Consider the following 23,849-nt stretch of genomic DNA (forward strand, 5'->3'; position numbering starts at 1 on the left):
CAATTAATTGTACTTAATCCCATAAATGTTTTTAGGGGCGATACTTGCAGAATTGAAAAACGCATGGAAGCCTACAAAAAGAAGTATCAATTGGATTTTTGTTTTGCAATTTTCGCTTTTAAAATGCTACACCCCAAAATCAAAAGGAATGAAATTATCAAATACTTCCGCACAAAATTAAAACATTTTAACAAGCGACCAAATGAAAGGACATGGCTTTTAGCCAATGTGCAAGTTAAAGCCATGACCTTGGGTCGATTGCATTTTAACCTCTTCGTCATTCTCTCATTTTCTGTAGCGTTAAGCGCTGTTAGTAAATACAACAAAAAATTAATTGTTCTTCAGTTTTTTCGTTTAAAGTTCCGATTGTTAAATGTGCCCAATTTGTTGACATTGAAAACCTGTAGCTAAACAATTCGCTAACCAAAACATTTTGAATATTTTTGAAAGAAAAAAAAACGGAAATACCAAAGGAATAAACCTAGTTTTTGTTTTAGTGCAGACCTATATCACATACACATAGATAATAAACGGCGCACACAAACGATCCCGCCCCAAAATCCAGAAACCAGAAACCGAAAACCAAAATATGAAACAGTAATTCGCCTACTCAAATCGATATGTTTCGGCCCATTCATGTTGAATATATGAAATTCATTTACTTAATGACTGGAGACCTTAAAAATGAACTCATTTTACTCTAACTATCTCTGTATCTATCTCTCACATAAGCGCTACTTCCCCGAGCAATTGATGCAAACGAATCGACGAGAAACTAAGCCAAATTCAAAATCCGATATCCATATTTCGTTGTTACGTTATTGTTCTCTATATCTCTACCGATCTCTCTTTGTATCTGAGTGTACACACGTTCTCTCTATCTCTTAATCTGTCTAACTCTGGCTATGTTTGTATAGTTTTCCCGTTTTCGTTTCCATTATTCCAAACTCCAACGAAAATAAATCCAAGCTCAATGTGTGCTCTACTTCGTGTTGTGTTTTTGGTTATATATATATATCCTTTTTACTTTCCTATTTTGATTGCAATATGTACTATATAAAAACAAACAATAGCAACAGAGGTTTTTAAGTGTTTTTCTAAATGTGTGTTTCATTTTGCAATACTACTCTCTATACGTACTACATATCCAACTTAATGTTATATCCCCGCTCTCTGTAATACTTTCTCTAAATCTCGAACCTCGCATACTCGTACACGAAACCGAAAAATGTATTAGCTTAGCGCATTCGATTATTCAATTATTCAAAAATATTTCAAAAAGTTAAGCAAGCAGCAATTGTTGGCATTGGTTTTCAAAATCATCTAATTCGCTCTACATATTATATAGAGATTCAGATCACGGATATGCTCATTACTTTACACGGCAAAATAATTAGCGAAACACAGTTCGATTGCCGTGTAAATTTTGTGCATTTCCTCTCAAAATGTAATCCATTATTCCATTTACTTATATATACTCGATCCGAGTGCGTCTCAGTGTCTTATCACCTGTGCTCTCAAACATTCTCGCACACAAACAAACACCTGCCAATACCGGTGCAGATACAAATACTTTTTTGTTGTATTACTTTCGTTTCAATTTTTACATATGCAACCAACTAACCATATTGCATTTGAATTGATAACATGGTCTATATTTGCTGTACTCAAATGAATATTTTCTTTATTTAAAAATAAACCTGATCCCGAATCTGAACCTATAGCTGGCCTATACGAGGTAATCATATACAGTTCGCCAGATGATAAGAAAAAGAATCGCGGTTTTTGCTTTCTTGAATACGAGTCACACAAGGCGGCATCTTTGGCCAAACGAAGACTTGGCACAGGAAGAATTAAGGTAAGACCAAATTTGGGATTCATTTTGGATAAAGTTTCTAACAAGAGATATCCCTTACCAGGTTTGGGGATGTGATATAATAGTCGACTGGGCCGATCCACAGGAGGAGCCGGATGAGCAAACTATGTCCAAGGTTAAAGTTCTTTATGTGCGAAATCTGACCCAGGACGTCTCAGAGGACAAACTAAAGGTAAAAGCATTTGGAAACCGTAACCTTAACTCCAATCTAATAATACACGATTACCAGGAACAATTTGAGCAATACGGAAAGGTGGAACGCGTTAAGAAAATTAAAGACTATGCCTTTATACACTTTGAGGATCGTGATAGCGCCGTCGAAGCTATGCGTGGCCTTAATGGCAAGGAGATCGGCGCCTCGAATATTGAGGTGGGTTGTTTGACTAAAAGACATCTATGGACACCTATTGGACATCTATTTCAAACCGATTTGCTTGCAATCTTTGCAGGTCTCTCTAGCCAAACCTCCTTCGGACAAAAAGAAAAAGGAGGAAATTCTGCGTGCTCGTGAGCGCCGCATGATGCAAATGATGCAAGCGCGTCCCGGGATCGTGGGGTATGTATTTCCATTAGCATTGTTCTGTTCTTAATTCCCTGCCAGAACACTCTATCTAAAAACTTGTCTAGCACAGCAACACCAACATTACCACAGATTGGCGCAAAATCCAAAAATAACTAAACTCAAATGCATTCACTTAATGCAATCCCTTGGGGGACATTCTATTTCGGCTAAATCCAAATTAAAAATATCTAATGTCTGTTTGCTTTTCAAGTCGCCACCACTTAAAGCAGTTGTTTAATTATACTTATATTTTCTGTTATTGTTTTCTTTCTTTCTTTGCCAATTGCCCGACACGCGAATGAAATACTTTGTTGTCCCTCGCACATGACACCAATTTAAACCAAACCAAAACCAAAAACAAACCAAACCAAACCAAACCAAACAAACCGATACAACCGTACTCAATCCATATATTGAAATGCCATCTGCGTGTGGGATTACCTTGTAAAGATTTGAAACCTTGTCTCCATACAGAAACCTGTCGCCGACACATCCTAGCATGATGTCCTTGACGCCCATGCGCCTCCAAGGGGCGCGCATGCCGCTGCGTACGCCGATACCCCGCGAATACGGTAAGTTTGGCAAATTTGCCAAGTGAATATGTCCGCATCCAACGGGTGCGTGTTCTAGATGTCTCTCTGTATGTATATGCATAGCCGCCCAAGGGCTATGCTGTTTGATATTTGATGTTAATATTGATGAGGAGGAGCAAGGCCCCAGGCGCCTTCCCTTTTGGGACTCTATAAAATTGAGAAAAACTACTTTATAACTTTTGTTAATTTGGTTTAGTTCTCGTAGTAGTCAGTTAGCCAAGTTGTTAGGCACACTCACACACTCACACTTACACACGCCACTAACACCACACATACACCACCCACACATAGCGTATTGATCGAGTACTCCAGTAACTTCTAGGTTTGATTTTAGACTTTAGTTCGAGTTTCTAACCGAAAAGCCGCAGCAGCAGCTACTGATCCTAACACTAATCATGTCTGCCATCGAACGCAACGTTTTGTTACCCTATGTTTATCTTGGTTTTTATTTCTCCTCGCCTCATCGTTTAAGTTGTTTAAGATTTAGAAAGCGCGCGCTATCTACTAACATTTGTATGATCGCCCTCTCCCCAAAACAGAAACCACACACACCAGCCAGCCAGCACACTCCCACTTTCACTCTCACTCTCACCTTCACCCTCACCCAAAAGGCCAAAAGTCACGCTTAGCACTGCCCTCGGCCCTCGGCCCTCGAGTCCCAGTCGAGTGAGAAAACGTATCCAGCTAGATCGAGATTAACCCACTAACCACTAACCTTAAGATCTCCGACAACCATTGGCAATCAATTGAAGTAACCGAGTGTAACCATTTCTCAGCGAATTCTATTACTTTTCACATCTGACTAATCGTAAATGTTGTTTCTTTCTTATTTGTATACTCTCGCATTTGCAAGTTATATGTCGATGCTACGTTTATTTCCACAGTAATTACTATCCTCGGTTTATTTGCATGCCCGTGTTTATTTCCTTATCGATGTTGTCCAGTTTTACTTTCCGCTGTTCTTTATAATCCATCTCGGACTCCCTCGAACCTCCGATCCGAACTCTCTGTGTCGCAAGTGCAGGGCATTACGAACACACACTCAACCCATAACCAAAGCATATAGACATAGACATAGACATTTAACCTTAAACGTTGTCCATAGTTGTTTACGATAATTAAATGTTGCAATTGTGTTCTCTGTGTAGCGAATGTTAAGCACCCTGTATACTGTTTGATGTTATATCACCGGTAAGTAACCCTAAGTCTCGTCTACTTAAGCCACATACCGTACCGATTCGATCGCGTGTGTCAGTGTGACATCTAAACCACCAAGAAACCAACCCACCCAACAACCACAGACAATAGCACTAATCCACCATCTATCCCCTCGACTATCTTGTTGCGTTCAGTACGCGCCCGATTCGATTGCAAATTGGCAAAGTGAACAATTGGCAGCATATGATAGCTAGGTATATGTACATAGGTATGCGGAGGGGGATATGTCTCCATTCAGAATCCTAATCCTAATCCCTATCCCTACCTAAACCCCCTAGACTACTATTACGACTATTTCGGTTTCTCGGACTATCGCCAAGGGGTCTTTGCCAACGAGTCCTTCTACGAGGACCTGTACCGCTCGTATGATGCGGATTACAACTACTATGATTACTCGAACGGAGGCGGGGGCAGCGGGGGAGGGAGTGTGTCCGGCGGTACGGTGGTTCCGGTCTCGGCCGGCGGCTCCCCGAATTCTCCGCTGGCTAGTGGACAGCGATCGGCCAGAGGATCGGCCAGTGGTCCCAGTGGTTCCTCGAGCATTATGGTGCGTTTTATTGAATCGAAACTCGATTATTAGATCCTGTCGAATCGGTGTATAATTTGAAAACAGATCAAGAACACAACGCACACAGAAACACAAGATTTGTAGAGTTAATTTTGATTTATACTTACATAAATGCCCTCAGATGTTTGCCTACCTCTCTTGTAGCTAGTTTACTTTGTACTTCGTATTTCGTACTTTGATTTATTTAACAAACGCTTCATCATTTGGCTTTACATTATTTCCCCAAAAATTGTTCTCTTTGTTTCGTTTATGAAGTCAAAATTTGCACGTCTCTTGCTGCCAAATTACACCAAAAAATGAAAACACCCACTACTCACCCAAAATGCACCCAAAAGCCATGCCACGCCCACACAACACCCACAGACACACGTGCACGCCCATTGCCGGAACAAGGATTATTTGTTGCTTGTTTCGCCTTCTATCGCTTAACACACCCATGGAAATATACCCATCATCCAATAATTTAAGGACTCGACGCGCCACAACGCAATTGAGAAATTAATAACAAACGGTGCTTTATTACGCTTAACTTACGCTTATGCTTTGCTTGTACGTATACCCTACCTGCTTAATTATTTATAATTTTAATTGCATCACCCACCGGAAGGCCGAAGTAATCATTTTAACTATTATATTTATGAGCTGAACACGGCGTGCTGACGTTTTAATTTTAATTAATTTCTAGCGATTAAGTGAAGCGCTTTTTATTACGATTGCGCACCTTATGTGAAATTACTCATTTATTTATTGTATCCACCGCAACGCTTTAATGTTTAATCCAATTAACCGCATACGCTTATTGTACTTTAGTTACGTTATATAAAACAAATTTACAAACATGGTAAAGTTCTTTTTTGAATATTGTGTCAATCGCAAGAGGCAAAACTTTTGTTGCTTGGACTTGAACGATTCAAGTGACCCAGATCCGTTGTTATAAGTATATTATAATACCCAATTGACTAGTTAAATGCTCACTCAGTCTACACAGAATACAGAGAACAGTATCTATACATCTAGTAATTTCTATATAAATAATACATACTTTATATGCATACATTACATCGTGTATGTGTACAATCAAACAACCAGTTTTACACCAAGAATCTAACGCGTTTATTTCGATTTTTCTTTTCTTTTCTTTCTTTTTATGTGTTCTTGTTATATACTTATCTATATACAAACAATTAATTTGTTTTTCGGTACAATATGACAAAATACAACAAATCTTGAAAAAATTATATATATGTTCGTCAAAACCAAAAAAAAACCAACCCACATTAAAATTGCCAACTCTATCTCTGCCACCAACCTAAATTCAAATCAAAACGAAAATCAACCACCAACCAAACGACCAAATCTAAAACCAAAATCTATCGTTAACCTTTCGATTCCAAAACCAAAACGAATACCGTTTTTCTGACCCCATTCCGACAACGCAACCGCTCCAAATTCGAAATTCTCATCGATTCGAAATCCAAATTCAAAAACGTTCTTTATTTTGCTTATTCTTTCGTTCGATTCGAAATTTGAAATGACCAAAATTTGACAATTATCTTGGCGATCCATATATATACAAACACATTGAATTAATGTTTGAAAAACATGCTTATGCTATTGGAAAATTGTAAACGCAAATATTCGAACCAAAATCTCAAAACCCAAATACCCGATATCAAAACGCAAATTAAAACGCAAAACCAAACCAACGGCCGATGGATAACCGAAAATGATGGAAAATGGAACCGAATCTGGAAATGCAACACACATGCTCTTAAACCACCAACCACTCCACACACACACACTCACTCAAAACACCACTCGTACACCGACAACACACACCCCATCCCACAATCGCAACCAATGCATGCAATAATGACCATGATGATGATGATGACGACCTAAAATACTGATCACTATCACTATGATGACGATGCGAATGATGTGTAGGGAGTTGGTCGTGGGCATGGAATCACAGTGCCGCGTGGCAGAGTCGTTGGCCAACGTGGCAGCATCAGTCGTCTGGGGGCCCAAACAGCGCCACAGGCGGCGGCAGCGGCAGCGGCGGCGGGACAGGCGGCGGCGGCGGTAGCTCAGCGGGGGGCCACCGGTCAGGGGGCGCCGGCAGCAACCGGGGGGGTCCGTGGGGTGGTGCCAACGCGTCCCAGCGCTCGTGGCACCCAGCACGTCAAGCCGCTACAAAATTTACCAGGTGAGCTCAACAAAACACAAAGAACGTACTACTCGTATCCCAGTCTCAGAAAAATACTACACCTCAACAAAAACAAGCAAAATTAAACCAAACCAATCAACAAAAAACCACCAATCAAATTCAAACCAAATCAAACCAAAAACCAAATCGAATCCCAACAACCTGCGCCAAGTGAAATCTGCATAATCAAACCAAACAACAGCGTCAAACTTGAGAGAATCTATACATTGCAAATGTCAAATTCAATTCAATTATAAGTAAAACCAAGTAATATGTAAACATGCATACGAAACACCACCCACACCCCCAAACAACATACACACACTCTTCACGCGCACCAATACAAAAACGACCACAACGAGAGATTTTAAGATAGTGTGAATCATCCCCCTATCCGAATTCCCAAAAAATACAATCACTTTAATGTCGTGTGTATCGCATTTGTAACTGTTCTAAATGTTGTAAAGTTTAAACCATTTGGTTATTTTTATACTTTGTTATCCAATAATCAAACTTTTCAATTCTTTACCTAAATGTCTCCTTGTCATCGTACCAGTTGTCTCCTTGCTGCTTACAATTGCGGTTCACTTTGATTTTCATTACTTGTTCGGCGCTGAGATGTATGCTACAATTTTTGATGCATGCCTTGACTTTGTTTTTTAACTCCCATCCAACTGTAAGCAGCAATTAGCAGCCATGCCCATTAGATACGCCCCCCACACACACACACACACACACTGAAACAAACATCGCCTATGTATATGGAAAGCCATTATAACAAATTGAGTTATTGTATACATACGCATATTGTCTTTGATATGTACGTACCTAACTATATTTGAGCTATGTCTGTAAACGTTTATGAATCGATTAGTATTTATGTCCTACCACCACCTACGCACAGAATCCTTTGAATCTATTGTCACCTACTAATTAAGCCGCATAGAGAGTCGAAGAGGAGTCGAGTGGGAGAGCTGATTAATCATGATTAGCACACTTCTCCGTTGCGATTACTTTCAATGTTTGTCCCTAACCCATCCAACAGCCCATCGAAAGAGTCCATCCCCCCGAAAAGATCCAAAAAGCCCACTCCAAAATTTTGACGTACGTGTATATAATTTTTTGTCGTTTTTCGCCCCGCGATACAAATAATATACTTATACAAATGAAACGCGTTTTAAGATTGTCCTGATCGATTGCGATTGCACAAGTCTAAATATAAAACCTTTATTTATACATTACTTATATTCTAGCCCATTACTTTAACCATATACATATAATATTTTGTGATTTTATGTATATCGAATTGTGAGTCTTGTTAATTAATTATCCATCATGCTTTGCAAAGCCAAAACAAATAATGAAAAATAAAAATAGTTTAGTAACCTACACACTTGTATACCCATATGACCTAAATATGTATGTATAATATAACCTCCTTTAACCTGTCATACATACCATATCCACACACCGGGTGACACCAATGCCAACTGAGATCGTTTTTATTTACTTTACGTATGAACAAATACTAATCGATTCGTGTATTATGTTTACAACACGCACACACACACCAACCAATTTGTGTTATAATTTGTTGCCAATATACATATAGCGGAAAACCCCAACCAGATCACGCTTTTGCCACACTAAAACGTGGGTTGACTAACACCGTCTGGCAAAAGCGTGCTGACCTCGAGAAGCGAGCCCCCAACCTTTCACCCTTTCACCAATCACCCAACACCCAACACCCAACACCTGCTTCCGTTTTGAACACGCTTTACATTTTTGTGGCTGTATTCGTAGATACTTTTGCCCTCAAGGAAGACTCCTTTTTATTATGTTCTTTTGTAAGAATGCTTCACACAGACATGCTCATTGCCATATACAAACGAACGCTTTGTTTTGTATCAGCAAAAAATATATAAGCAAATCCAAAAATCTAAACCTACAAATGAATGCAAAACAAAACAAACCAAAATCCAAAACCTAAATCTGTTTCTAGCTGGAGCTGCACTCAAGACATTCATGGAGGGTAATTAAGCGTAGCTCATCGACGACCTCCTTGGTCAGCGACAAGAGTCGCTCTCCGGTGAAGAAGCGTAAAGTCCATAGGTCCTCACATAGCAAAAACAAGTCACACAAGTCCAAGAAGCATACCCACAAGTCCAAGTCGTCTCGGCCCGAAAAAGAAAAGAAATCCAAGCGGAAGTCCGAATAAACCAAATTCGTTAGTGGGCCAGGCCCACACCAGTCTGTATCCAAAGCACACTTCACACTCCACACATTCATTGTGATCATATCAACTTTCATTCTAAATCAAATCCAAACGAAGAATCTCGTCATTGGCAATCGAGGCGAATTCAAGAACACTCATCACACATCACGCATCTCTCGTCCCTCGTCAAGAACGTGCAGCATCAAAATCCTTAGCGCCAGATCAGATCAGTTCAGCCCTGCGAACAGACCCCGAAAGACCTTGCCAAATTCAAAATTGCAAAACTAGAAGTGGACCAAAGCCCGCCCGCACACTCTTCAAGACCCGCTACACTTATAGATACACGAATAACCCAGACTCCTTGAAGTACAGCGCTCTGTTCTTCGGTCCAGGGATCCATCGATCTGGCGGACGATCCCTTTTGTAACCCAACCCCAGTTATCGCCGCTACCAATCATGCTAGCTGTGCTAAGTGTTCCATGTTCCATGTATCAGGCGATAATATCATGTACAATGTTTTACTTACAAAAAGAACACGTTTGGTAATTGTTAACCCCACACACCCACATACATACAAATACACTAATGCACTTAACTTCATAGTCACACACCCAAACACTATATATTTGTACATGTAAACAAGTCCCAAGTCCCTGGCGTTATGTCGAGTTACACGATTCCCCGATTTGTGATGTGTATAACCAATGATGAGATAAATTAAATGAACCATGATCAAACGTGTTGTCTTTTTGATGTTTTGGAACACTCAAACGACCATCCCCTGGACAAAATTATCAAATTGTGCTACTAAAATAACTAAACAACGTCAAGAAAACCCATTCGAACCATAGACCAGTTGAACTAAATCCAACCGAAAACAACCAAGACCAAAACAAAGAAATAATAGCAACAATTTTGAACCATTTTTGTATTAACAACATTTTTAACTCTCTTTCTCTTTTTTTTCTTTCGAAAAACTCCACCACCCAACACCACCCATCCCACACAACGCACACCAAAAATCAACCGAATGCCGCCCCACACCAATACCAATGCCAATACCAAAACCAATACAAATGCCAATTCCGAATCCGAATCCGATCGCGGTCACCCATCCGCAGTAGTCGGTAAACGTAAGTTCGATGGAGGTCACCAAAATCCGGCAGATGTTAAGCGACGTTACCCGAGCGGTTTAATAGGAAATGGCGGCAGTTGGGGCAGTTTACCGCTACCACAGCAACCTTTAGGCACCAATGGTGAACAGTGGTACATGGATACGTTTTCGGCATGGAGTTAAAACCACACAGCAACCCAATTCAATCAATAAAAGCATCATTAACGACAACAACAACAGCAACAGCAACAAAAGCAACCACACAAGGAAGTTACAGCCACAAAAATATATAACAACATTCTCCGAGCGACATCCTGGAGAAGAATCGAATCCTTCGCGTCATAGTAAAACAAATAGCAACCGTTCTTAAGAGCAATAAGTTTAATTTTCCAGAAACAATATAAGGTATAAGAACCGCAATTAGCCGCAATTCAAAAGCATTGTTAAAGAGATTCGTTTCGAACTTAGTTCTTTTGCTATGAACGCCGTAGATTTCGTCCCTCAAAATAACCATAAATCAAGTCAAGAAATCAGCAATAGCAGCAACAAATATGTCGAGTAGAGTATATGTATTGTATGTAATCACTAAATAGCCCTTGCAGCAGAGCATTTTAAACGAAATCCTTTCATTTAGCAAAACCACAGTTTAGCAGATTCTCCCAAGACATTTTTAAAAAGCGTCAGCCTCACAACTTAGATAAACCAAAGTAAAATCGTTTTAAAAGTTCACAAGTGTATAAGGAATTTTGTCTCATAGCGTTTTTAACTCGAAATTGAAACAATAATTGAGCATATATAGCAAAACCTATACGAAAATTTCAAAGTATAAAATATATTTATCTATAACTATATAGAGAGAGCAGTCTAAGCCCGTACAGATTGATTTTAAATCTTAAGCAGCATGTAGCACCCTTTTATACATTGAAAAAAAAACGAAAGCAGGCAAATTCAAAATCAATTCGACTCGAAGACATTTTACTACATTTATATGCGTACTGGAAAATTGCGAGCGCTGAAGCTAGATACATATGGAAAACATATATAGACAGAAATCAGGCTCAGATTCAAGATGAAAAGCAAAGCTTAGTGAGGAACATTGACTGACAAAAGTAAACAAAAACAACAAATTATTAATTAGATGGAGTGAGTTGAGATGAGAACGATAAGCAAATACAAAAATTAAAACGCAGCCAGCATTGTTATATAATGCGACTGGCGACGGCAACTGGCAAGACTTTCTGCATAAATTTGAAAACCGACTATTTTTTAAAAACGTAAGTTTTAGGCAACTTCAAATCAATTATCTGTCGCAAGTAAACAAAAATATGTAGAGCTAAGTAATTGCACACATACAAAACTACACCTAAACTCACTGATAATACTGATAGGCAGATCAAAATCGCAAATCAACACAAATGTGACTAATGTCTGCGAATCGAAGCAACGAATTAGGAAGAAAACAGAACACAGACGCGGAGTAAACACATCACGAACCAGTAAAATAACAAACCTAAATTAAATTGATTATAAATTTTAATAACACTAACGCATACTTAATATTAACACATGAGAACTAAAACTATAAAATCAATTAGCCAACGCTCAAGTGCGAATTAGCAGACGACCTAAAACACTAGAAACACTAAAACACAGCTAGGAATTCTATTAAAGTCCTCTTAACTTATATCAAATTCAGATAAAACTCTTTTCCCACTTTCCTTTACTCATCCGTAACTGCTACGCACACAGATAACACTAAAGAAAACACAGCCCTAAGATTAACTAAAATATATCAAGCTGACTTGCAAACTTAAACTAGCTCCATGCCTAAAAAAAATTAAAGCCACACACGTGTCAAAATACGTTTATACTCGTATAGGGAAAATTATTGAAACAAACTTGCCCGTTTTCTGTTCTATTTTGCAAAATTTCGACAACAAAATTGTTTGGTTGAACGAAGAACCCTGTCGTTTACGTTTCCGCTATTGCTAGATCTCAAGTAAAGCAAAAAGTTAATTAATATAAATAAATGTAAAAAACAAAAATATATAAATTAGTTTTAAACTAACGAAAGAATACTTCCAATTTTGAACTCAAGTATAAAGCAAAATACAAACTGTTGGCAGTTGATGAAGACGCGTGTGTTTTAAAACGTATCTATGAACATTGTTCAGCATAAGCCTAAACAATAACTTTTTTAAATTTAAATTACACATACACAGACACACACACACACCAAACAGTTGCCTAAAGTAAAAAATAAAACAAATCGAAATAATAATGAATTAAAACTTGCGCAAAATTTGCCAACCAGCAAAGAACTTTAAATACATAATATTAACCGCAAACAATAAGAGAATATATACAACAAATTCTAAATGACCATAGTTAAGCTTAAATTTAGTAACACCACATACACACACTCACACACACATATACACATAATTATTAAAGTAAAGTAAACTGTCGTTGTAGGGGATGATGAGAAGCGTGCGCCATTTTCTAACTACAATAACAAGAGACAAATTACTAAAATTTACTACTTACCCATTTTTTATTTTTGATAAGTTTCCCTATGAGTTTCCTTGAATATTTTACTTTTTATTGAGAGAGCATTTCACGCAACTGCAATTGACTGTTGCCTTCGAAAAAGAAACGGAGAAATAATTTTAAAACTTTAATCATTTTTTTCTTAAACACACACAAACACAACAAATAAATTAATTTGATAAGTGAATTATGAAAATTCTATAACGCCGCGTCTTTTTGCATGCAAAATTTTCGACTTTTCGCCCTGGAAATTTCCACATTTGGTGACTTAAAACCTTTGAACCCAATTCAAATTGCAAATATATAAATATAATTAATTTTAACGATTTGTTTAATTCGATAACTGTACTGATTTTATATTGTTTTAAATTTGTAATTTAATTTGTAAGTTTTTATTGTTAATGTGTTTTTTCTATTGTAAACTAAAACTAAACTAAATCTATAACCCAATTGGCAAATTGTTACACAATCCGTTCATGTTTATCGATTTCGATTCAAAAATTGAGTGTAAAATTTTTACCAAAATTATGTGCCGTTATTTAGAAAACATTTCTTTGGAGGACCAAATTTTCCTGCAAGCCCACCCACCCCTTGACCCATACCTCCCAAAACCCCTAATTGTGTTAAATATTGTAATTTGTAATTTTTGTTTTAATTTTTCGGGAAAGCAAAAACGTTTGGCAAAATTAGTTTTTAATTTGAATATTTAGTTTTGTTTGTGCGCTTAAGTTTTCAATAGTATGTTATATATATTAAACTATGAATATTAATTTTTAGCAAAATATTTGTACGACCTAACATAAATCACTAATGTTAAATACTTAAAGAACTAATTTGTTTAGCTGTTTAATTGGTTTAAAATTTTTGTGTATTGTGAAGAGGAGCGCAAGCAAAATTATCTTTCATCTAATAACAATAACAATAATTGTATACGTGTGTAAATTTCAACTTTTAACAAAAGCAACAGAATACTGAATATAAATAAATAAAAAATAAAGTTGAGAGGAATCATGAAAGAAAGCAAAGTGGACAACAAATTGCAAACTGCGCATGGAAACTGAGCGAAAAAAATGAAAAACTTTACATGAATTGTGATGATGCAAAGGCAAGATTTAATCATAATTACTAAATCTATATATACAATAAATATATATCTTTCTCTATAAATATATATATTTGAGTATATAATGTATATGTAGGCGTAGGAGTGTATAATCTAACTTTACTTTTAAACAGACTGCGTACGTATTAAAAATTTTTAAAATTAATTTGTGTAAAATGTTTTAAGTTTTGAAAAATTGGCAAATAAAGAAAACAATAAAAATTAATAAATCAAAAAACACGATTGTATTGTACATTGAAATATACACACTATTTCGACCTATTCCAAATTATTTTCCAAACCTTTTCAGCAAAAAAAATCGTTTCATGTATATTTCAAGAATCGGCTTAATCAAGCGCACCTGTTTATAAAGAAAGATGAAGGACAGTGGCAGTGGATGCAAGGATCTGATACCTTTGGATAGATTCCAACATTGTTTCTACTTTGATACACAAAATATAAAAAACAAAACACTTGATTTGTATGAAGACAATATCTGTTTCAGGCATACATACACACACGTTAGGATTAACTTTGCATAGACCATTTTTGTTTTACTTTAAATTTATAGTTTGTGTGTGTTTTCTTGCTCTTTTATTACATATATAACCAATTATACTTGATTGATTTTAAACCCCTTTTTATAAACTACCAATTGATATACATCACAAAACATTTGCATACATACCACACGTATGAAAGAGATTCATAAACCGTGAACGTAACGTCGCCAATTATTACGAGATTAAAACAAATGAAAATTAAATAATACAAATAAACAATCAGAGTTCATCGTAGTGGAAGGCCGAATGTGAGAAAAATGGGAGAACAACTTTTACGTCTTAATAAACAATTATTGTTAACGAGAAAATAAATGAAAAGAAGCATATTGTACTAAAATATTTGATATACATACATTTGTTATTATTTGTAATACGAAAATTAAATAAAATTGCATCCAGATAATGAAATGAAATAAATAAAGAATGCTAAGATCGTCGTCTGCTCAGTTTTAGACTAAACAAATGAAAGGCCATCACTCAGTTCCAACGTCACTGATTTATTTAAAATCTTGGCTTATTAAGCTATTTAAAAGCATTTGCTGCGGGAAGAGGACTTGCTACGGCGACTACCGTCGCTCGGCCTCGTGCTCACGCTTACGGCGGTGATACCCATGTCATCTCCCAAGACAGTTTCATCTACGCTGGTGTCGTCCGCAGGTAATTCGTCGTCGCTGTTTTCCTCGCCGGCGAAGGAACTCGTTGGTGTTATAATAGAATCTCCGTGGAGATCCCTGTTGATCATATTGCCCATGTGAAATGCAGAATGACAGTTGTTGGCGGCCAAAAGGGCTTTCACTCGGAAGACCAGCGTCTCAATCGTCTCCCGAAGGCTGGGAATATAGCTTATGATAGCAGTATTTTTAATGAACTTGGAATGGCAGCAGAGTTGATGCAGAAAGCGTGTCACCTTCTGGAGCTCGTGCAAAAACCTTGTTAGCCTTTCAGGATCATCCCGAACAATAGATTCCAGCGCAGACATTCCGTGCTGAAGCAGCAACTTAAGGAATAACAGGGAGTGTTTCAGAAACAGCCCAAAATTTCTTGGCTGTTCCACCTGCTGCACAATGCTGAGCAAGCCATTCAACAAATCCACTGCAGACTCCCATAGCTTCAATCTATCACCATGACGGTCGACGCTAACTTGACCACTTAGGGAGTGAATAAGGACCTCGCACAGTCCGCGAAAGAGTAATGGGAAGTTGGCCCTAGGATGAAGCATTAATATAACATAAGAAAAGGGGTCAATCGGATTTCTTACTTTTTAAAGTTGGGAAAGGAAGTCAGGGCTTTGTCCTTCGTATTCAGTATGTTGCATTGTTTAACCAGCTCACTAAGCAGGTCGGTTTGACTCTTGGAAGTCGATTTTTTTAGAAATCCCTTGATCAGCTCGTCCAAATAGATATTGCACTGTCCGCCTTTGTCCAAGGTACCAGCGTAGTGGAACCATTTACGGCGCAGCAGAGTGCCACACAGTATACCTGCGTGAGTAAAAATTCTAAAATTGCACTACATAATTAGGGTTAGTGCTTACGTAAATCCTCGGCTTGCTGAAATCTCGGTTGGCTAGCATCACTTTGCAAACTCCCCAGCTTCAATAAGTTACACAACAATCGATGAAGCTGGACCGCAGTACTAAGATTCAAGACAGATTTCTCATATTTTAGAAAGTATTGAAAGGTCAGGGTTGCCAGCTGAGGAACACTTTGCTTCTCTAGGCTCTTCCATTTGGCCTGAGGCTGTAGTTTTAGCAAAGACTCTGCAGAAAAGTTACATTACATTTTAAGGTTTGCGGAAAATTTAAAAAAGCTTACTATGGAGCAGTTGTTCCTGCGACTTATCGCTCCACTCGCTCCAGGCGAAGTACAAGGCGAACAGACGGACGCACAGCCCAAAACACGATTTGATATAGCAAAATTTCTCTTTAAACAGATCCAGATTGCTGTACACATGATTGACTTTCGTGAGCTCATTGTCGATGGCTTCTGCTAGGGTTATTAAGTGATTATTCACCTCATGTAGACATGGGAGTAAATCGCAAATAAAATCCTCCGGTTTGGACAAATGAGGCTTAAAACTGTCCACATCAAAAGAATCGTGCTGTCGAAGTACTGCTGCTTCAAGTTTTTGAACCAAGTCTTCCAGTAGGAAACGTAACTCCAGGAGACCAAGAAACTCCCCCACTTGCTCCTTCTCTAGCTGGTGGTTCAAAACAAACTTCTGCTCGACCAATAGCATGATGATTTCCACTTCCATTGGCCTGTACCTCTCTCGGGGCCCATACATCTGCTCAAAGTCAGTCTTCGTCTTAATGGTCTTGCACGGTCCAACCTTAATGGTAAAGTCTGCGATCGTTGTTTGATTACCAGTTAAATCTGGTTCTGGTAGAGTTGCGTTCATTTTGGCAGCTGGTTTAGGTCCTGGACGTTTCAGATTCTGAGTTGATAGCTTGGCGTTGGTGAGGAACTGATATGGCGGTGCCACGAAGTCGTCAGGCGCTCTAGCCAGGAGGGGCTTTATTCTTTGTTCGATACGTATGAGCTCTCCGAGTCTTGAAAGAACTCGACGCCGAGTGGGAGCATCACGTTGTGATGCAAACGCACTGATCGACACCCTCATCCAATTGACGGTGTGAAAATAAATGCTCAGTATATCTTTTTGCTGCTCCGCCTCAAAGTTGTCAAAAACGGGCACATAGTTGTCATCCTCAAAGAATGAGGGCAACACAATGGCACAGCCTAGCAAGGCATTGATATTCTCTAAGCTGTCATGGTGGCGATGTTTGTACAGCACTCTGACACAGTTGAACAGGGGAGCCAGCATGTATATTGAGTCACAGGCTCTGTAAGTGGATAACGTTAAAATACACAAGCTTTATTAAATTAATTAAACAAGGATTTAGTGAACTCACTTTGCTTTCGGTGATAAAACCAGTTTTGATATATTTATGCCAATATTAAGGACATCCGATTCAGTGTTTACGTTTGTATCGTCCAATTCATTGATATTTAACTGATATTCCAGTTTAATTCCCCTTAAAATCAGATTAAATTAGCGACATATTCGTCTACAAGTCACCACATACTTTAAAGTCTCGGGAACATCCTCTGTGACAAAACTTGCCTGAAATCGGAATGTCACTAAGTCACAGACCCAAGCAATGAATTGGTAGTCCAAGTCACAGCCGGTGGTTCCTTCATTGCGCTGATTGAAAACCGAGGCCAGTTCTTCAAAAAACAGGGCTAAGGACTCGGTACTATTTCCTATTGATGACTCGGTTCGTACTGCATAGAGAAAATATTAATATACAGTTTTAAGTATGTAAATTTTATATTACTGATTAGGTTGGCTGCCATTTTGCCTCGGCCATCGGGCAACGAATCGACGTTTTCCACGCTGGCTATAAGGTCGTCACGCTCAACACCATCATTCTCGATGCGTGCCATTGCATCGATGAGCTGCACACAGCCAATTATGCCCTGCTTTTTAATAGTATCAATGGAATTGATCAGCTGCTTTTTAACCACCATATCAACTTGCTCTTGGAGTTGCAGGCAGGGCGATAAGGTTGGATCCGGAAAGGCAACATGGCACAGAAGGTCCATAGCAACGCGCGTTTGTGTTAGAGTTAAATCACTTATCCTATCCAGCATGGGAATAAGAAGAGTGGCGCAATTCTGAACATCCTTGGCGCTCTTTCTTTGAAGCTCACGAAGCAATTCCAGTGCCATTGTTGTCAGATGGGGCGATGATTTGTCACAGGTGAGCTCCAACAGCTTCTTTAGGATATTTTTTTGGATCGAGTTAAAAATCTTAAAAAGAATACTGCAAGAAACAAAGTCATACGTTTGAAAATAACTTTAAAGTTCTTTAAAGTTCGATGGTTACCTGTATGAAGACTTGGCGAAATCGGACACAGTGCGATTTTTCTCTCGCATAAAGTCGTGAAGGATGTTCATCAGTGTAGTTATGTGCTGCTCCAAGATATGTCGATAATGCAGTCGTATCTCTTCCAAAATGCTCACTGTTATGTGCTCCAGTTTAATTCGACGACGAAGCTAACAAAATAATTATAATTTAATTAGATATCTACATATATTCATTAATTAAGCAATACTTACAATGTTTTCGATGTACAATGCATTGTCTTCATTAACATGTATCAACAAAAGCAAAAGTATAAGGTCTAAGGAGCTGCAAATAAGGCAAATATAATAAATGATTTAAACACTGTATTCGTACTAGAAAATCCAGCTACTTACGTGAATTCTTCAGCAGGCACACCAGCAGATGACCTTTGGCATGCTTGATAAAACTTTTTCGAGCGTATTAATCCTAGTTCTAGGAAGCTGAAAAGTTCCAGCTGAGACTGCTTACTGTCGCCTCTTTCCGAGTTTTCTTCCCTCGCAATTGTATGACGCCAGTTGAAGATTTCTCGTAAGGTGCCTATCAACTGAATTTGAACGAACTGAAACTCGAGGCAAAGAGAAAGGAGAAAGAGTCTTACGTCGCGCACGCTGTCATCTGTGTCCATTTTCAGAACGTTTAGCAGCAGCCTTATAAGATGTGGCAATGCCTAAGATATCAATAAATTAAAATAAAAATCCAGTATCAATCAATTTTTTTCAAATCACCGCATCGGAACAGTGGCCACTTGTGGCGAAGTCCAAAATGCGCAGTCGTAACTTGGCCTGCGTTCTGTCCGAAAGCGATAAGTTGCTCAGAGTTTGCACCGTAGTCATGTGAAAGAGGTCTTCAGTGCTGGAATAGTTAATGCTGCCACGAAATTAAATTATTACATTAATAAAAATGCTTTAGTCGGTTTTCTCTACTGTTAGATACACCTTACTAGACATACCCGTAGAATGTATCAAAAATAAAAAAGAAAAATAAACAAAATCGAAAAATCGTGGGCGTGACAAAAAGTGAGCGAGTTTGAAATATTTTGGTATATCTATGGAATTCACTCTACGAGTAACGGGCTTAGAAATTATTCTGATCTGCTTGGAATATTTTTTCTTACTTTAGAAGCTCGACGAACTCATCGTGCATGCTGGCATCGAGTATCAACTCAGCATTGGCTATGATGTCCAGCTTTGCCGATTCCGTGGCCCTGTTGAAAATGACCTCGATGCGACTGTAGATCTCCACCTTGTGCGAGGCGGTCAAGTAGCGCAGTTGGGTCAGCATCAGGGGTAGCAGTGGCAGGGGAATAGCTGCTTTACCCATGATGACTCGATCGGCTGTAGCCACCTCCTCGATCTTGTTCAGCAGCACCTCCACGCAGGCATCTCGCATGAAGTCGATCATGAGGAAGTTCATAAAGATGCTGTTCTGGGACTGGTAGATCTGCTCCTCGCCAGCTGCGTCCACGGTGCAGCCGGTTAGTAGCTTCTGCACCAGCTTCGAGTCGGGCGCCATGGCAGCATTCAGGCCCGTCTTGAATGTCTCCATTTTGTCGGTATATGAGGTGGCAGTCGTAAAGATGTCCCGCAGCTTGGAGACTATGGAGACATGATCGCAGGCCAGGATCAGGCTATCACCCTGGTCCAACTGGACACCTGCTCGAACCAGGACCAGTTCGAAGAAGTTGTTCGGTTGCCGGGAGAGCGTCGCAAAGTTCCGGTTGGAGGATTGCGTGCGACCCAGAGTGGCGGCCAGGATCGCACTGTGCTGCGACAGGAAGCGCTGCGTGTGCTCCTGGGAGGCGGGTATGTTGTCCTCGCTCCCGCCGGATGAGGACTCAACGGAAATATTTGTGGTCGTCTCCGCCAGGCGCTGAAATACAGATTTTGGCCAAGGAAATGGAGTTCCAAATTCCTACAGGTCAGTATGTCCACTTACGGGCACTTTCATGGTCGCGTTCTCATCGATCGTGTTCAAAGGTTTCTTCGATCGTTTTTTAAATTGTTTATACATAGTGCAAGTGAGCTTTACAAGCGTAACTATAGAACCTTAAATCAAAAATAAATAAAAACAAAACACTTTAATGGCGCGTTAGCAATGCAGTGTGACCGAGCACTTCCATCTATTATTATCGATAGTCGAGGTTCGCTTATTCGCTAAGTGTTGTGAGTACTTCCGATGAATATCGTAACGATATATTTTTAGTTCTTAAGATTTTCAAAAGATTTAAAAGATTAACTTAATTAATACAGTATTGCAAAAAAAAACACCTTTTTATAAAGGTATTTCTTTCAACAATCATAGGAATAATTATTTTTGTAATATTATGAATTGAAAACTAACAAAATAAAAGGAGAAACGACTTTTAAGACACTCTTTCAATTCTCAGGCACATTTAAGAAATTTAAAAGATATTTAAATTCGTAAATTCAAATTTTTATTGAAACATTCTCTACATAATTCGTACAAAACTATTATGGGTTTCATTTTCGATTTATATAACTTTCAATCATATGTGATGACTATAAAATGTTCAACTAAGCGCCTTAATTTTATGATCGATACGGAAGCATTATCTATATGTTGATAATCGTACAAATATGTAATGGAAAAGTCCAACACTAAAATTCCAAGGCAACACTAATAAAGATGATTATTAACTTATTCATAAATTTAAAGCCTTTCGATTTGAATTATTTAACTTGGGTGCTAGCTCTGATAATTAGATAAATAGTTCCTTATATAGATTTTCAACTCTTAAAAGTGCAAAAACTCTATTGTGCTATACATTCTTAAATGTATATAAATATGCTTTATAAAAAGGAAGTACAACGTATGTATGTCTTGAAGTGATTATGCCAGAAATTGACTTATTCCGGGACCATAAAGCCCCATTTCTACCTAGTTTATAGAATCACTAATTTGGCGTTGTTTTCAGTATTGCTATTAAGTATATAATGATGAACATGATGTCGTTTCTATCACACCAATGCAGTCCAAAGCGAAAAATTTGCGATTCTTTCACAATACTGTGCTACCGGAAACTCAATGGCCTTCCAGTTATTGCTTTTCAGATTTTTAGATAGTAAATTATTGTTTTTTCGCTCGTCGTCTCTTAAATCCCGTCATTTGCTTCAGAAGCTGTGAGTTCTCGTCATCGAGATCCATATTTGGCTCCCAGAGCCGCAGTCGTTTGGGTATGTAAATTAGGCCCAGTAGAGTTATAGCTGAAAAGGTAAAAGATTGAACATATTTGCATTTATTAAACACAAAAATTTTCTTATTGGTGCGGAGTGTGAACTAACAGGATCTATATTCAATAAAGCTTTAGGACTTCTATAGCTGTGACTAATGCATGACTAATGCTTTACTCTTTGAAACTATGTATTTAAAACACATGAATATGAAATCTGTACATCTCTAGAAATATTTAAATTGATATGTATATATTCCATATTCATTCGGTATTTGCTATTAGGTATTAGTATTCCGCTATTACTGTTGAATTTATTTCATTTGTACTCACAATTTAGCACACACGGGAAGATCACGTAGAAGTTAATGGTGCTGGAGCGAAAGTAGAGTGCCTCGGTGGCATAGAAGATCATGGTGAGGGCCAAGGAGCAGCCACCCATGCTGACCACCCTTTAAGTTGGGGGATAAACGCATTAGTAGCCTCTAAGCAAATGATATTTGAAATTCACTTACGGCTTGTAGTGGATGTAGAGGGTGCAGTGGACGAGGGCGATGGCCTTCAGCAGGCAGTACATCCCGATGATTCGCGATATGGTGTAGTCCCCTGTGAAAGAATCCATGAAATGGGACTCCAGCAGCTCACTCCATCCCGAACTTACCCTCTATGAACTGAGTGTCGCTGTGGTCGCCCAGGAAGCTGCGTCTTTCTATATAGCTCCTGAAAGCCGTGCCCAAATCCATGAAGGCCACGAATGCTATCCAACCTCGGAAGGCGTACAACAATCGTTCGCGGGGTCGTCCACCGGACTGCATGGCAGCCCTACGGATCGAGGAAGCAAGTTAATGTTCAAAATTATTAGAGTAGTTTATCTTTTCAAATAATATGCTGTTTGTGCAGTTCTCAATGTTACATTTTAAGTTCATACATATGTATATCTCCACAGAAATAATTTAATTTGAGGGATTCGTTTATTTTAAAGGGAAAACATATTAAAGCGCTTATAATATCAACTTTTTCTTGTAAAGTTGTCTAAAGTCCAACACAAATTAAATATTTCCTTTACACATATTGGGGTTCTATATTTAGGAAATTATTTGAAAATAAAAAAAACCTAGAAAACTAGTAATAAATTGTTAACATTTTCCAGTCCATACAAAGTTCTTATAAGAAAAACCCACCAAGAAAATACACTAATCGTTGTTTTGCTAGATTCTTAGCAATATGGTCATGACAGACCAACCCAACCTCCCATCTAGAATCTAGATTATGATGATATAATATGAGAACCAAGCTACATATTTCGGTATTACAACACCATTACAATAAACCCGATATTATTGCGTGTGCATAATGAGGCCCTTTATTTTAGGGGTTTCAGCAACAGCAACCAGGAACTCCAACCGAGCAGCCGGGTCCAATGGCATCGCCAACCGGCTTATCTCCCCCTGAGAATCGCATCGCACTCGGAAGTCCCAGCACAACCCCACTCCATTCCGCAGGTCTGGGCAAAATCGATATTATGGCACACTATGCTGTGCTATTTGCGCAATGCAAATATGCAGAGCGTAATTCCCGGCTGCACGCGACCACGTGCAGCGGTTTCGGTGGATTCACCATAAGCAGCACCGAGCTATCCACTCGCCCGGGTTGTTTATTTTCAAGCAACATCGCCGGCTAGGTCGTCCGAGCAACGCGATTTATGGCCCCGGGACCGGCTATCATGCGGTCCATAATAAATGCACTTGGTTTGTGTGTATATTTGATTTCGGCAGCACTCCTTCGTTTACTCACATTTCGCAGAGATTCCCGAGTTAATCAGCAGTCCCGAGCTCCGTCCCACCCGGCGTATGCGTAATATTCGATTTCAGCACTGCCACGGACACTCTTTAATCGCTCGAAACCTATTTTATGCTGCAGCGATTGTTTATTTTATATTTTCGCCGTTCAGCTGTAAACGCGAGCAATTTTCGTACCGCCGCCTGCAACGCCTTGCCAGCCACTAAAAGTCTAGAATGGGAAAGTTCCCAGCGATGGCAGGCAGCTTTTATGCTTTCAGAGCTTTGGTTCGTTGAGGGTTCGTATCGCACCAGGAATACCTGGAGAAAGTGTTCTAAAAACTGTTCTGGTCCTCACATATAATATAACAATTATTATTTTAAAAAACAAACGAGTGGCGCACT

The 23,849-nt window shown here is 38.8% G+C and overlaps 3 protein-coding genes across 18 annotated transcripts in view; 1 reads left to right on the forward strand and 2 right to left on the reverse strand.

Moving 5' to 3' along the window:
• Window positions 1-14,909, forward strand: part of LOC6553651 (heterogeneous nuclear ribonucleoprotein R) — a 53,009-nt gene extending 38,100 nt beyond the window's left edge. For 3 of the 16 annotated variants that reach the window (XM_026975899.1, XM_026975902.1, XM_026975898.1), the window contains 7 exons: window positions 1,725-1,858; window positions 1,920-2,048; window positions 2,106-2,246; window positions 2,326-2,432; window positions 2,889-3,010; window positions 4,528-4,796; window positions 9,029-9,978. In XM_026975899.1, coding sequence (XP_026831700.1) covers window positions 1,725-1,858; window positions 1,920-2,048; window positions 2,106-2,246; window positions 2,326-2,432; window positions 2,889-3,010; window positions 4,528-4,796; window positions 9,029-9,244 — 1,118 coding nt within the window. In that variant the 3' untranslated portion in view covers window positions 9,245-9,978. Of the gene's footprint in view, window positions 1-1,724; window positions 1,859-1,919; window positions 2,049-2,105; window positions 2,247-2,325; window positions 2,433-2,888; window positions 3,011-4,179; window positions 4,479-4,527; window positions 4,797-6,764; window positions 7,027-9,028; window positions 9,979-10,362 lie in introns of those variants that run through there. The other 13 variants (XM_015154868.2, XM_026975909.1, XM_026975901.1 and 10 more) reach the window with 10 other exon arrangements.
• Window positions 14,910-14,968: 59 nt separating this feature from the next.
• On the reverse strand, window positions 14,969-20,607 carry LOC6553649 (Fanconi anemia group D2 protein). The gene is made up of 14 exons (XM_001979347.3): window positions 20,412-20,607; window positions 19,591-20,345; window positions 19,202-19,343; window positions 19,075-19,143; window positions 18,830-19,020; window positions 18,689-18,761; window positions 18,456-18,625; window positions 17,905-18,392; window positions 17,653-17,851; window positions 17,479-17,601; window positions 16,382-17,409; window positions 16,102-16,326; window positions 15,829-16,048; window positions 14,969-15,775 (listed from the first exon to the last, which is right to left on the reverse strand). Exons 1-14 carry the CDS (start codon window positions 20,484-20,486, stop codon window positions 15,097-15,099), a joined length of 4,437 nt encoding a protein of 1,478 aa, XP_001979383.1. The 5' UTR covers window positions 20,487-20,607; the 3' UTR covers window positions 14,969-15,096.
• Window positions 20,608-20,949: 342 nt separating this feature from the next.
• LOC6553648 lies at window positions 20,950-23,680 on the reverse strand. Its single transcript, XM_001979346.3, has 5 exons — window positions 23,461-23,680; window positions 22,328-22,488; window positions 22,182-22,272; window positions 22,000-22,118; window positions 20,950-21,700 (listed from the first exon to the last, which is right to left on the reverse strand). Coding segments are annotated over exons 1-5 (510 nt in total). The 5' UTR covers window positions 23,463-23,680; the 3' UTR covers window positions 20,950-21,563.
• Window positions 23,681-23,849: the final 169 nt, after the last annotated feature.

The sequence above is a fragment of the Drosophila erecta genome, unplaced genomic scaffold, assembly GCF_003286155.1.
Source record: "Drosophila erecta strain 14021-0224.00,06,07 unplaced genomic scaffold, DereRS2 tig00000000-arrow-pilon, whole genome shotgun sequence".
Lineage (NCBI taxonomy): Eukaryota > Metazoa > Arthropoda > Insecta > Diptera > Drosophilidae > Drosophila > Drosophila erecta.